Consider the following 15,292-nt stretch of genomic DNA (forward strand, 5'->3'; position numbering starts at 1 on the left):
CAGAACTCGACAGTGCTTTGTGAAGCTTGGATACAACTGCGTAAAATGAAGTCCTGAGAAAAGACTCCAGTGCTAAACATCTTGTGAGGTAATATTTGGGCTTCATTTTAGAAAACTGTCCCCAAAGAAGTATGTAATCAGTATAAATTTTACAACATGGCCACAGATGACTATGATTTCCATATTCTAGTACTATATATTACATGCTGTTTGCCTAATAAATTATTGGCAATTGGTTGCTACCTGGCACTTTGTAACTAAGCTGAGCATAAATACTGTAAACTGAATGACAAAACAGTAAGAAAACGTGGTTCATTATGAGGTAGCCGCATAGGCTCGGAAGTCCATAATGGCTTGAAATTCCAGAAGACAGGCTTGTAATGATAAGTCAAATGCCACTAAATGTCATTTTTAAATAGGTATTTGTTTAGTTTCGTGGCAAATTATGCTCATTCGGGGATGGAGGTTGTCTTTGCCAAGCATTTATTTAACACAGGTTCACTGCGGGGATTATAATAATTTCACAAGCCAGTAGCATACAGGATAATGTCTCTTCATAAACCAATAAAGAAATAACATACCCCCAACCAACGGTAGATAAATTATGCTATTGTTCCAGGCAAGGGGACTTGTACCTGTCTATGAATTGGCTCTCAGGGGAGACAGGTTGACCAACCAGAGCTGATGGCCAGCAGCCAGCACAGAAGTGAAAAGTCCCCTGTTGCTAGAGCTTGTAGCTCCGAATGACCGTAGTGGTGTTAGCGGGCAAGAAGACCTCCCCTCCCGGGGCCACTCCTGGTAGAAGAGTTGCCTTCACCTTGGCAGGAGCTAATGCCCCAAGGTCTTTGGAGAGCTGTTTAGATGAGCAAATGGCAGCCTTGCCCAGACTGAACACTGTCGGGCAGCCCTCACTCACTCCTGAGTATTTATAACCTAGATGTCCCCTTGTCACAGCTGCTTCTTCACCCATCCTTAATTTTTAATTAAATTTTTTTGGAATATAGTTGATTTACAATGTTGTGTTACTTCCTGCTGTACAGCAAAGTGAATCAGTTATACATACATATATATCCACTCTTTCTTAGATTCTTTCCCCATATAGGTCATTACAGAGTATTGAGTGCAGTTCCCTGTGCTATACAGTACGTTCTTATTAGTTATCTATTTTATACATAGTAGCATGTATATGTCAATTCCAAACTCCCAGTTTACCACTCCCCCCCCATAACCGTACGTTTGTTTTCTACATCTGTGACTCTACTTCTGTTTTGTAAATAAGTTCCTTTGTACCATTTTTTTAGAGTCCACATATAAGCGATATCCTATGCTATTTGCCTTTCTCTGACTTACTTCACTCAATATAACAATCTCGAGGTCCATCCACAAGTCCACAGCACTGTCCCTCAGCTGCTGAGCTACTGAGTGGTCACTGGCAACCACAGATGTGGATGATGACGTCCTGACAGGCGATCTCACTTTTACATCAAAACACAAACTTCATTCTTGAAAACCACTTCACTTGTAAAAACAACTTCATTTTGTCATTAACAAGTAGATTTGAAATCATATCAAATCACTGCAAAACAGCATTGCACAAGGTCAGCCTTTATGTAATGACTGGACTAAAAGAAAGTAGAAATTAAACAGCACAGAAGGGTCCTGGGAGCAGCTGCCTTATCTGACCTCAGACCTTCTACCATGATCCAGAAGGAACTGCTGCCACCAATGACCACCCAAACTACACTGTCTGCTGTGATTCTACAGGCTGCTTCACTCACCCCCAAAGTCAGACACCCGTGTCTGCAAACATGGATGTCAGTCCTCATTGCCTCCGATTCATCTAGGAGTCATCAAAAAAATTACCAAAGAATTGTGGATGCTTGACTTAGAATGTTCCTTATGAATAGTGATTATTTGAGAATCTGCACGAATATCTTCAGGAATGGATCAGCTGTTAGCCTGCTTTTTGGCAAAGTCAGAAAAAGCCTTTCTCTCAGTGGAACTATAATTGATTATTTGAGTTCACTGGAGAGGGTTGCCGCTTGAGAGATTTATTTATAGTGTCTCAGATCTAAACATTGGACTGAGGGTCTAATGAAATGCTTCTTTTATAATTCCACAGGGTCTTCAAATAATTTACTCCTAGATGAATCGGGGGCAGTGAGAACGTGCGCGGGCACCGCCCTCAGTAGGCAAGCTCGGGATGCTGGTGTTAGGGTTTTCTGTTTCCTTTGCTTCTAGAGTTCATCGCTCTGCAGAGGAATTTTCAGAAGTAGGCGGACTGGCATTGGCTGTTTGCTAGTATCTTCCAAAGCAGATTTTTGGAAACTATTTATTACAGTTTCTGGTAGGAGGCTCTGTTTGAATCCTTTTAATAGTAACAGCGAATCTGCCTGCTATTGTTCAACTTTTTAAATTTTTTAACAGATTCTCTTCTTTGTTAACAAACATTGTTGTTTTAGGCAGCAATAAAACAGATAATGAACACGTTTTCATTAAAGCAAGTCTTCTAAAGAGACAAAATCCCCCTGGCATAACAACAGTCAGATATTAAAAAAAAACACAATGGGAACATTAAGCCAGTGTTTCATGTCGCATAAGAGACTCCTCCTCTTTACCGTGGTTGGCTTAACCAAAGAATTATATTTTGTTTTAAACAGTCTAATATACTATTATATTTAAGAATAAAAACACTACTAACATATATATATATATATATAAATATTGGATTTGGAGATTTTATATATATATATAATGCTATCATTTCAAATAACTTTGAAATAGGTTACCTTATTAATTCTCATAATGCATTGACTGAACAAAAGCATTGTGTGGGTCGAATATATACTTCATATAAAAATGTCAGTTTAGCCTGAGAAAACCAGGGAAGCTTTATTCCCCCAGTGGGAATAAAGCTTCAGTGATCTCCCTGATCGGCTTCCTTGTTCTCCGTTGCTACACTATGACTTTCATAGACCCCTTCTGTTCCCTCCTTCTTACCATCTATAACCACAAATATGGGCAGCATTCAAATCATTTTCCACGAAACTCTTAGGTTTTAAGAATCTCAGGAGTAAGTGCGGTAGCGTGCCACCTGACCACACATGCTGGTGGCGTTCATGAGCTTTAGTGCTTAGAAAGCTGGGGCCCTTGCAATGAGTCTGACTGGGAGAGAAGTCTGCAGGACACATCCTCAGAGCTTTGAATCAGTGGGTCCAGAAAGCTTTATCTAAACAAATATCTCGGATAATTCTTTTGCAGCCAATTGATGAGGCAACACTTGGGAACCACTGCTCCTGACTACCTTGGCTCTGATGCTTCACACTGTAAGGCATTAGAACATCTGGTCTGGCACTTGGAGTGGATCTGTAATGTATCTGATGGAGAATTAATACAGCACTTAACTACATTATGAGCGCAGCTACTATTTAAAACCCAGAGGTGATGAATGAGATGAATACAGTTGGTAAGAAAAGAGCAAGATTGCATGTATCATAATTGCATCAGCTGTACTTAAGTCACTAAAGATTAAACCCTTTTTCTTTTCTGAGTCAACAGATCATGACAAGAATCATGAGTGTTATCACTGTTTGTATTGAATTATTCTCTCAGCTAATACATAGTATGACTTGTGTCAAAGATACTGTTTTCTTCCCAATTAATTTTGTATATAATACTGCCCCATTCCACCCTGGTCAATTGAAGCAACTACCTCATATTCTGAGTTTTTGTTTTCCTGTAGATAGTGTAAACAGCAGTTTCAAATTTTACATATGAGAATCACTGATTTTGGTGAAGAACGACTCATTAAAGTCTGTTTGGTACATGATCGACCCAATGGCTGAGAGCCTGGATCTATAGATTGACTTAGAGAGGAGGGCAGGGATGAAATAAAAGAGCTAAGTCTTAGGGACAGACAAGAACAAAAACAAATAATAAACATAAAAGTAGCAGATAACATTTATTGAGCACTAGTATATCAATTTAGAATATATAGAAATATCTTATGTATTTCAGTATATCCTAAAATTATCAAAATATAGAATATGAAACTCTACTCCAAGTATCTTTCCATGTAATATCTCATTTATTGCTCATAATACTCCTGTTATGAACTGAATTGAGTCTCCTCCCAAAATCATATGTTGAAGCTCTAATCCCTAATGCAACTAACTGTATTTGGAGATACGGCTTATAAGGAAGTAATAAAGGTTACGTGAGGTCATAAAGGGCCTTACTCCAGTAGGACTGATGTCCTTCTAAGAAGAGGAAGAGACATGAGAGCTCTCTCTCTGCAGGCACATAGGGAAAAGGCCATGTGAGGGCACAGCAAGAAGGTGGCTGTCTACAAGCCAGGAAGAGAGGCCTCCCCAGAAACAAACCCTGACTGACCATACAATGATCTTGGACTCAAAGCCTCCAAAACTGTGAGAAAATAAATTTCTGTTGTTGAAGCCACCTAGTCCGTAGTATTTTGTTATGGCAGCCCTAGACTAATATAACCTCTATGAGGTAGTAGTGTTAATAGCTCCATTTTACAAAGGAAAGGTACAATAACCTGCCCACGGTCAGAAAGCGGACAGCAGAATAATTTTCAGCAGACTGGATGGCTATAAGATCATTCAAAATAAATTAGAAAATATGTGAAAAGAAGTGCCATAAGCAAGAATATTTAAAACATAGAGATATGGTTTATAACAACATAGCAAGATTGCTTACACAGTAATTGAATTGCAGGATTAGAAATCCAGGCAGAGAGAAGTAATCTTGTAGAAATGTCAAGTGGCCCAGGAAAGGCAGAAATGGGCTTTTATCTGTTTTTTGTGGCTAGATGACCTTGGGAGCGATTCAGGAAAATTTTTCTAGCTTGACGCAGAAGAACAAACAAGGGAGTAGGTAGAAGATAAAGTGTGAGACAACTGTAAAATCCTTATAGCTGTACTAACACAAAATGAGCAAAAAGACTGCATCCCACTGTACTTAGAATAAAGTCCAAATTCTTTACCATCGGCTGTATTTGTAGCATAATCTTAGAACTTATTATGAACCAAGACATTTTTGAAAATGAAATACTATCACAAATTTTCAAGTACAACAAGGTTAGACCAGAACAGTTCTGCGCAAATGTGGGTACAGCTTTGCAAAGCTTCTCTTATAATCAGAAAATCAAGCCCAATGAGTACATGTAATACATCAAGGCTATGTGGCTAGAAAACCCAACTTTAGAAAAAAGATTTACCAGGAATTATTTCATTAAGAATTAATGTAAATGATCAAGATATATTCTCAGATATCCACCATCTACATGTTTTATTCCAGCAACTCTCTCCCTAAACATTTAAGTAAATTTTCAAAGGTGTTACACACATAAGAAATAATTCTTACCTTAAAAACATTAATTCTAGGCTCGGTAGAAGAATTATAAGTTCACTGTAAGCCTTTGAACCAAAGAGAAGTACAAGTGCCATGTGGGTCCCTCTCTGTACCCATATCTACGTTCAAAGCCTCAACGAAGATAGAAAGTGAAGAAATGTAGTTTGTAGATTGACTGAAGTTTTGCTTTTCCTTTATATTTGTTTGAGGAAAGAAGGAAGACACCTTTCACCACTTTCTTCTAGGGATCTTGGTGTCAAGAATCACTTGGTGTCAGGAATCACTTGGGATCTTTCCCAGGAAGGTTGTCACAAAAACTACCAGCTGCTAAATACGATAACTTATAGTGAAACGTGTCTTATACAAATCAGCAGCCTAAGGGCAGAAAGACACGCAAAGGGTTCACGTACAACTCAAATCCCGTATGCTGATCGTCACCCGAATCACAGCTGTCTCTGGGGCACTGGGTCTTGCCTACTGATACGGTTGCGTCATTGCACGTGGCACGACCTTTTCTCAGCGTCTGTTAACAGATCTTATTCCAGGTCACGAGTTCTTTGCTTCCCCACCTGCTCCTACAATGTCATCCACGTATGAACTGATTCACGCAATATGACTCACGATTAAACCACAGAAGCGGAATTTGTGCTTCACGAATTCCAGTTTTAGTAGTGTATTCACATCCCTTGAGTGGTACTTTTTACTTCCTTCCAACAGAAGGATTCATAGAAATGTAACAGTGCAAAACATGTGAACATACTCCAGCACCCAGAAGCTGAAATCTAATAAGTTCTCTTGAAACAATTTTTTTTCTCAGAATGGACCTTGCAAAGTAAGGATGTAAAGAATTCAAATATTTCCTTATTCCTTTTTTGTAAGTTACTAAGACAGAATAATAGAGTTCTACATGGATTTTTAACTTTTTAAGGTATTCTCAGTAGCTAAAAAAAAAAAAAATCTCCGAAAAAAATAGCAGTTTTAGGTATTACCCTGAGTTTTCTAACCTTCTCTGTTACATATATATATTGATTCTAAATTCTTTTCAGCTTTACACACATAAATAAGGAGCATGAAGGTGCTATGCGTTCACACAGAGAATGATGAACTTGGCTGGAATTGTGGAGTTTGCCTAATTCATTCCTCTTGCAGGGCGATCAGATGAGCTGACGAGGCCGCTGCATCGCTCATGATGAAGAAGCAGCAGCGAAAGCATCTCCATCGAATGCCGTGGACACGAGAGGAGGCAAAAGACTGTGAAAATCAGGACTGAGCAGGTAATTCAAGGTCAAGCACGCCGGCAAATGTGCTCGCGTGAGTTGGCACGACAAGCAGGGCCCAGGGCAGGCACTGGGAGCAGAGTGGTAAAGGCAGGGAACCTGAAGGCCAGGTGGGGTAAGTGCCCGGTGCGGTAGGTCAGAGCGTGTGGGCAGCACGGGCCGGAACACAAGACCGAGTGCACGTGCAGGACTTAGGGTAAAACACGGACAAGGACAGCAGCTCCCCTTACAAAACAGACTGGGGCTGTTTCCATATGTCTTGGTAGAAATCCTTTAGGACTTTCTAAATGTGAAAATTCATGACACGGGAGATAGTCCTTGTGTCGGGGTCCCCTCAGTTTTGGTGGTTCTCTAGAAGGACACACAGGACTCACTATACAGTCATGCTCACAGCCAAGGTTTACGACACTGAAAGGATTACAAAACACAATCAGCCGAGGGCAACTGTGCATGGGAAGCCATCTGGGGGAACCAGGCCCAGACTTCCAGGACCTCCCCGCCCCGTGGAGTCACACAGGATGTGCTCAATTCCTCCAGCTGGGGACCGTGACCACATGTGCAGCGCTGTCCACCAGGGAGGCGTTCGACTCTGCCCAGGGTTTCTACACGGGAATCGTCATGAAGTCACCCTCTGCCTAGCACGTACCAATATTCCAGACTCTCAGAAGGAGAGCAGGTGTGGCACGAACCACATTGGTTCTACCCACAGTCTAGGGACAGTAAGCCGCTTTTATCATTTAGGGGAAGTTTTATACTAGTTCAGGGAACCGTTTACCAGCCGAGTCCCCAGATGCCAGCCAAGGGCCAACCCTGCAAGCAGGCACTTCTAAGCACAGCAGTCTCAGGCCTATTGGGTTAACCCTTCGACACAGTTCCCATAACTATTTTCCCGTTTATATCCATCCCAGATGCAGCTGGCTTTGTTTGCCAGGGGGTATCTAGAAACTTTTCTATACTAAAGAGAACGCAAAGGAGCAAGAAGTAATAAACCTCACCAGGCATGGTCTGAATTTCTGGATCTTACTTTAGAGCTTTGGTGGTCTGCACTCATTATAGCAGGGTACTGGGGCCGACTCCATACTAGGACCTGATGCCCCAAAGCTGGCCTGAGGCTGACAGCCCTTTCTCAGGCCCCTTTACCTCAGCTGGGACGAGCTTCCTTGGGATGTGCGCACAGTGATTGCAGTGATACAAATTAGAAGCTGGATTTTCCAGTAGCCAGATGTCTAGCGTGTTAGAGATACAGCTGGAACAGTGGGTTTCTGGGTGAGTCTGAGGGGGCCAGGAAGACAGAAAAGCTGACCAGGCTCTCCAACTAAGAGAATGCCACAGCTTCACTAGCAGCTTCTCACTTTCCTGCAAGGACAGCTGTCTAGATGCTATGAGCAGAGAAGGTGGATATTAATTGCCTGTTCTATCCAAAGAATCCCAATAACTTCCGGATGTCTTTGATTGTCTAGAGAATATGGAAGGACTTCTTGCTTTTCATTTTCCTTGGGCGGGTGACATTTAGCTCCACAGAAACCAAGGGTCTCTGGGATAATTTCCAATTAGCCACCATGCCCCGACCAAGGAGGCTCCATAAACTATGCTGGCCTGTGCACGAGGGGCAGGCAGCTGTGAGCCCACACGCTAACCTGTCACACAGGCTAACAGTGCACACAGGTGGGCCAAAGACAGTGGACCAAAAGGCTAGGTTCAAAAAGCAAGCTTGAGAGAGGAGGGCCCGAGACAGGAACAAAGACCCAGAGTGCAAAGCCAAGATGCAAAGAGTGACAACAATGGAAGGACAAAAGTATGGAAGAGCGGCTGCTTGGAGGAATGTTCTAGAGGCTGATGATGAACTTTATAAAAGCCCCACAGCCTCCTGAGTGGAAACATTTGCTTCTTTGCTTCATTCCAAGGGCCCTGGGCTGAATGGGTAATTTTCATGTAAGTATCAAGGAAAATAAAGGTACATACTCTAACAAAAATTGAAACATATTCTTAAATTTCCTTAGTGTCACAGGAGTCATGCTTGGAAAAACTTTAACAGACACAAAATGGCCTGAAAGCAACAAGTTTTGCTTTGTTTTGTTTTGTTTAAATTACATAGTCCTTTGTCCCCTCAAATGCCCAGTAAGTGGTTTTCCTTCTGCTTAAGCCTTTTGTTTTTCTGGTTTTCTCTCTTTAAAGAAATGCATAGGAATAGAACTGCTAGAATTATAAGACTGGCATGGTCTATTTAATAGTCATTAACCAAACAAATATCTTGAAAAAAATAGTTTTGAAGCTATCTGTTTGGTTAAGTACACGTATGATAATATGTACTCCAAGAGGCTCTATATAGGATATAAAAGAAGTCATAGATCCATGCAATCAAACCTAGGAGGTAAGGGTGACATAGATGATATAATCATAAAAATTCATTATAACATAAAATTAAGTTATAAATTTTGGTTAATGTAAAGAAGTTTCTGAAAGAGTTCAAAGCAGTGAAATCTAGGTAAGTCGAACTTGTCAAGGAATATTTGGAAGAGGCAGGGAAGCCCGAGTTGGAAGCTAAAAGATGGGAAGAAAGTGGAGGGGGAGAATAGAAGGGGCGAGCGTTCTAAGTGAAGGGAACGAGAGTTAAGGCACAAGGAGTCTGACAGATCAAGGCACTGGGGGCTAGGGGAGAAGGTGAGTGTTGCAGAGACAAATTTGGCAACGTGGGCTGGACTTAGAGCTCTGAGGTCTTGAAAATCAGGCAAGAAAAATCAAGGAAGCGGCAGAGACAGCATTTCACAGCAGAAAGGGGGCGACAATTTTGGAGAGGCAATTCACAGAGAATACTAATGAGCGATAAACATATTTCATCTGTAACCTTACATTCAGAAATGCAAACTGGCAGTCAGCTCAGCATAAAAAAACAGAAGCTCCATGGTTGTTAACCGTGCCTGGGAGGGTAAACGGGCACCACCTTTTGAAGGCTGTTTGTCATTTATCGCAATTTGAAACACATACAACTTTTGGATCCACGCACTGGGAGAGAAGTCTTTGAACCTCTGCGTTCACGCATGTTTTGCTGGGTACGCCAACCATGCAAAGCCCTGACTTCTCTTTACTCAGGCCACCTCTCGAGTTGCATTTGCAGCGGGCAACCTTGAGGGAGGAGGTGATGTCTCCCTGCTTACTGCTTGTAATAAAAGGGTACGTTCCTCAAGCTTAACATTCCTCAGCAAAAATGCAGATGATGTGGGCACAGCTGACATCCGGGCCCTCTGGGTCGCCCCCGAGGGACTCGGAGGCCAAGAAGAACCAATTCAAATGTGATGCTCGGGCTGCTTGCTGTGCCACCAGTAACAAAGTCCTTAGTCTCTGACCCATGAGCCTCAACATCTCCTGACTTCACCCGTGAAACAGTCCTCCATGAAACTGCATCCATGAAATGCCAGTGAATTGGTGCCAGGACTGGAATTGGGGCTGAATGACTTGATATGGATATTTCCCAGAGACCTTGGAAATACTCTCAATGTAGTAAAAACCTAGAGGCTATGGATGAAATTGGAGGGAAATTCACAGATGCATCTGTTCCTTCCCTCCATTTGCACTGCCATCGCCTTGATTCACACGCTCATCATCTCACGTCTGAACTACTGCGACAATCTCTCACTTGGTCTACCCGCTGGCAGACTCATTCTTCCCTAAGAAATTACTTATCTACCTAGAGACCCCATGGCCTTTATATTCAAATGACCTAAAATTCCCAAAGGTTCCAACTGTCTCCTGGGTGATGTTCAAACTTATCACCCTGGCATTCAAGCCTTCTACAATTTGTCCTCAGCCTTCATATCCAAGTTAGCTTTCACTTGATACCATTTTACCAATTTATACTTTAAATACTTGTTATTTGCGTATGACATGTATATCTTTTCTGTGAAAATTCTTCAGAAATATAGTTTATGGATTCAGGGCACCTCAATTCAACTAGAATTTTCTGAGCATCTACTAGGTACAAGGTTCTGTCCAGGACATTGAAAGGGATAGAAAAATGTATGACTCTCCATGATGGACAGTATAATTTATAGTCCCTTTATGAAAAATAGTTCTAATGGGAGTCCTCAGTGGGTCAGACCTATTACACGCTCCACTGCAGCAACTTCCTTGGGTAGCCTGGTGCTTCTGGGGCACTTTGCACATCCCGAACAATAGCATATGTGATTACAATGCTGTCTCTTTAGGCTTATCTGCTTTTTCCACAGCCTAACTGTCCATGTGCACACAGCTTTATTTAAAGTATTCCCTAAGTCACTCCTCTTCCTTCTTCTTGGCTCAGTGTTGCAGAAGAATAGTTATTTGCAAATAAGAAGATGGAGACTTTACCTTTATCCTGTGGTTCTTCCTACTCTTGGAAAATATAACTAAGCATGTCTTCCCCAGTCGACCACTCCCTATTTATTCAAGTGCTGACAAAGCACTCCAGCTGTTCCTCTCATAACTGCCATCAGGTTCTCAGTAGAAATTATCAAAGAGGAGAAGACATTTAGTCAAAAAGTGCTAAACCTTAACTGAGGTCTACAGTATTATTTTAGATAAATAACAGCGTCAACTTCCTCCCATGCAATCTTGGCATTTGAGAAGCTAGAACTCCGATCGAAAAGCATTAAGAGGAAAAGAAGAATACTTTATGATGCTAAAGACACCATTCATAACGAAGACATACTATTACTTAACAAATTGTATAAAGCAGAAAGTATAAAGATGAGAGGAGAAACAGACAAAAACACAATAATTTGGAGACTTTAACACATCTCTCTCAATCCAAGAAAACAAAGATAACAAAACGTTAATAAGGATATAAAAGACACAGATAACATAATCAATAAGATAGATCTCATAGATATATAGCAAGCTCTGTATACCATTAGCAGAAAATACATAACCTTTTCCAGTGCACACTGAATATTCACAAAAGTGACATTTTAGGCCACAAAGAAGACCTCAGTAATCCAAAGAGTAGAAACAACATTCTCTGTCTACATGAAATAAAATCAGACATCAATTTAAAACCATCAAAAGGAAAAAGGTCCCTCCTCCTGGAAACGTAGCTCATGCGTGCACACACACACGTGCACACACACACACAATTAAGCTACCCCTCAGAAAAGAAATACGAAATTTAAACACAACTGATCAAAAATTTTAGGATACAGCTAAAGTCGTTATCATAACAATAAAAATGAAAATATGTCAATTAAATATCTAATCCTTAAAGCTAGAAAACCAAGGAAAGGTGGAATGGAAATAGTTGATAATGTTAAAAACAAAAATTAATGAATAAGAAAACAAAGAACTGTAGATTTAATTAGGAAATGTAAAAGATAGTTCTTTGAAAAAATTCAACAAAGAAACAATACTAATTAAAATAATTAAAAAGGGAGAAAGCACACATATAGGTAATTACAATGAACAATCAATAACCATCAAAAAAGAAGAGTAGCATCTCAAGGTGATTTCTACCCAATTTTTAAAGAACAGATAATCCAAGTGCCACTTAAATATCCTAGTGCATAGAAAAACAAGGAAAACTTACAAATTCATATTCTAATCTGAGTATAATATTACGACCAAAAAAAGAAAAACACAGATCAATTTCACTTTTGGATATTTATGGCAAAAACTTAAAAGAACAATTAGAAAAGAAAGCCCAAGATCATATTAAAAATTAATTCATCATGGGCTTCCCTGGTGGCGCAGTGGTTGAGAGTCCGCCTGCCGATGCAGGGGACGCGGGTTCGTGCCCCGGTCCGGGAAGATCCCACATGCCGCGGAGCGGCTGGGCCCGTGAGCCATGGCCGCTGAGCCTGCGCGTCCGGAGCCTGTGCTCCGCAACGGGAGAGGCCACAACAGTGAGAGGCCCGCGTACCGCAAAAAAAAAAAAAAAAATTAATTCATCATGACCAAGTGGAGTTTATTCCAGGAATGTGCAATGGTTCAATATTAAGAAATCTGTTCATATAATCCATCATATTAACAGAGTGTCTTAGTTTGTTCTGGCTGCTATAACAAATTACCATAGACTGGGTGGCTTATAAATAACAGAAGTTCATTTCTCACAGTTCTGGAGGGTCAGAAGTCCAAGATCGTGGTGCCGGTGGATTCAGTGTCTGGTGAGAGCCGGCTTCCTGGTTCATAGACTGGCAGTCTTCTCATTGAGTCCCCACATGAAGGAAGGGGTAAGGGACCTCTCTGGGGTCTCTTTTAGAAGGGCACTCATCCTATTCATGAGGGCTCCACCCTCATGACCTGATCACCTACTGGAAGTCCCATCTCTTAATACCATCACACTGGGAGTTAGGATTTCAACATATGAATTTGCGGGGTGGGGTCACAAACATTCAGTCTATGGCATAGAGTTAGGGAGAAAAATTATGTGATCACATCCAAAGATACAGAAAACACATGTGAAAATAATTCAACACTCATTCATGTTAAAGAACACTTCTCAATAAAAAAAGGAATTAATGGATATTTCCTAGATATCAATATGATATACACACACACACACACACACACACACACACACACACACCACTTACATAACAAAGCCACTATCTTACTTGCTGGAGAAATGAAAGGATGCCAATTATCTCCATTACTGAGGATTTTGTTAGAAATATTAGCTACTGTGATGGAAAAGAGAATACAATTAGAAATTTAAAAACTGGAAAGGAAAAGGTAAAGTGTTCTCTAATGTACATGGTATGATTAAGTATCTAGACAATCCAAAGAAACAATGGGAGAATTACAACAGAATAAGAGAATTCCCCACCCCATCCCTATTCTGCTCCTATCATGGACTTGCATGTGTTTTTGGAACTCCCAGTCACTCAAGTTCAAGCCATGATGTCATAATAATAATATTAATTTCACTTGTGCTTTCACAATCTACTTTCCACCATATTTTGCACACACCCCTATCTAAGCAATTGCTAAATCATAGATTTTTGACTCTGAAATGTCCCTATCGGTCTTTCTTTTTTTTGTCCCTTTGTGGTCAACATCAGGCACTTACTCTCTACATGTAACTTATAAATGGCTATCTGTTCAGTGATGCCACTCTTGTTTAACATGTAACTTCTTGTGATATAAGATCCTAACTCCTTGGCCAGGTTTTCTACAAAAGGCCCCTAATATACCTTTCCAGACTCTTTTCCACCTAATGCTTTATACATACATTGTTCAGCTGGACCAGACTGCTGGGTATCTCTTACATAAACCCATACTTGAAGTCCTGTATCTTTTAGAATACTCTCCTTGGACATCAACACCTGTAACAACAAGCATCCCTTCTCTAAGTCATCCTATAATAAGAATACCTAATTGTTTTGTTTATGCACTGTGCTAAGTATTCAATAAATCGTTGCTTTATTGAATAAACTCTGGCTGCCTGGAAGATAAAAATTTAGGGTTTTAACTCAACTAAGGATCTCTCCTTAGTTCATAGTTTATCCGTTTTTCATTACTTGGCTTTGCTCCAGTTTAGCAGGGACTTTGCCTTATTAGTCCTGTACTCTCAAAGCCTAGAACTCCACCTGGAACAGTAGGCACTTAGTAATAATTCTAACTGCATGGCTGTATGAAAACTGAGTGATTAATGAATAATGCAAAGAAGCAAGGGCTCAACGATAGACAACGTAAGCTAGCATCAGGATCATATCATCACTTTCTGGTTTGCAGGTATCTCAGGTGTTCGTAAACTCTTCTGGCTTACGGACAGAGAATTTAAAAAAACAATAATTTCAGCGGATTACTGGGCCCTCTGAATCCCATTTTTATAAGTACGAAAAAGCCTCGTTGCAAAAGGAACAAAGGTGTTGGCAGACAGTATATTTAAGCTCACGGATTGGCACTGTAAGAACCCTACGGCCCCTAAGGGCCATTATGTATTGAGGGCTTGCTAATGTTAAATTGTAAGTTTATGTATTTTATAGTACATGTCTTCTTTATATATGATACATATTAAATATTTTATGTAAATAAAACTTAAATTATACTTTGTCTGACATAGCCATTCCACAGCCACCACCGCCTTTGATCCTAAGGACCTAGTGAGGTCATCCTTTCAGCTCCCCGATACACCTTGTTAAATGGACTATTTAAACTGGGTAGCAGCATCCTTATCGGCTAACACAGCGTTAGCGGCCGCTGGAAGGCAAAGCATTAATAGGAACTGGTCTAAGGTTGGGCGTGGAAAGTAAAGTAACGGCTCCCACGCCCTCCCCAAAAGCCGAAGTTCTAACTTTGACCAGGTTTGACAAAGGGGAAGACTCGGCGCTTTCTAAAGCTCTGTTTCCAAACGCGACACGTCAAGACAAACCAAACTACCTGGCCCCCCTGCCGGTTTTAAGTGCAAATCGACGGAACCTAAGCACCCAGAAAGCCGCAGCCCCAGAGCACCTGCCGTAAGGGCGGGGAAAGGATGGTGGGCGAACCGCGGGCCGAACGAGGGGAAGCCAGCGCCCAGGAGGCGGGCCTTCCGCGGCGAAGCCCCGCCCCTCCCTGGCTGGTCGCTGATTGGTGGCGGCGCCAGGCCGCGCGAGGAGGGGCGGGCCCCCGCGCGGCTCCGGCTCTCCGGTTCGGCGCGTCCCGCCCGCTGGTGGGTGTGTCCAGGCGGCGGG

General features: G+C 41.4%; 2 protein-coding genes across 2 annotated transcripts in view; one reads left to right on the plus strand and one right to left on the minus strand.

The window, feature by feature from the left end:
• Window positions 1-15,188, minus strand: part of ASB5 (ankyrin repeat and SOCS box containing 5) — an 86,674-nt gene extending 71,486 nt beyond the window's left edge. The window contains exon 1 of the mRNA XM_024744953.1: window positions 15,072-15,188. The gene's annotated coding sequence lies outside the window, so the exon portion shown is untranslated. The remainder of the gene's footprint in view (window positions 1-15,071) is intronic.
• Window positions 15,094-15,292, plus strand: part of SPCS3 (signal peptidase complex subunit 3) — an 11,068-nt gene continuing 10,869 nt past the window's right edge. Inside the window, exon 1 of the mRNA XM_024744950.1 lies at window positions 15,094-15,270. Coding sequence (XP_024600718.1) covers window positions 15,094-15,270 — 177 coding nt within the window. The remainder of the gene's footprint in view (window positions 15,271-15,292) is intronic.

The sequence above is a fragment of the Neophocaena asiaeorientalis genome, unplaced genomic scaffold (assembly GCF_003031525.2).
Source record: "Neophocaena asiaeorientalis asiaeorientalis breed wild unplaced genomic scaffold, Neophocaena_asiaeorientalis_V1.1 scaffold267, whole genome shotgun sequence".
NCBI classification, from domain to species: Eukaryota; Metazoa; Chordata; class Mammalia; order Artiodactyla; family Phocoenidae; genus Neophocaena; species Neophocaena asiaeorientalis.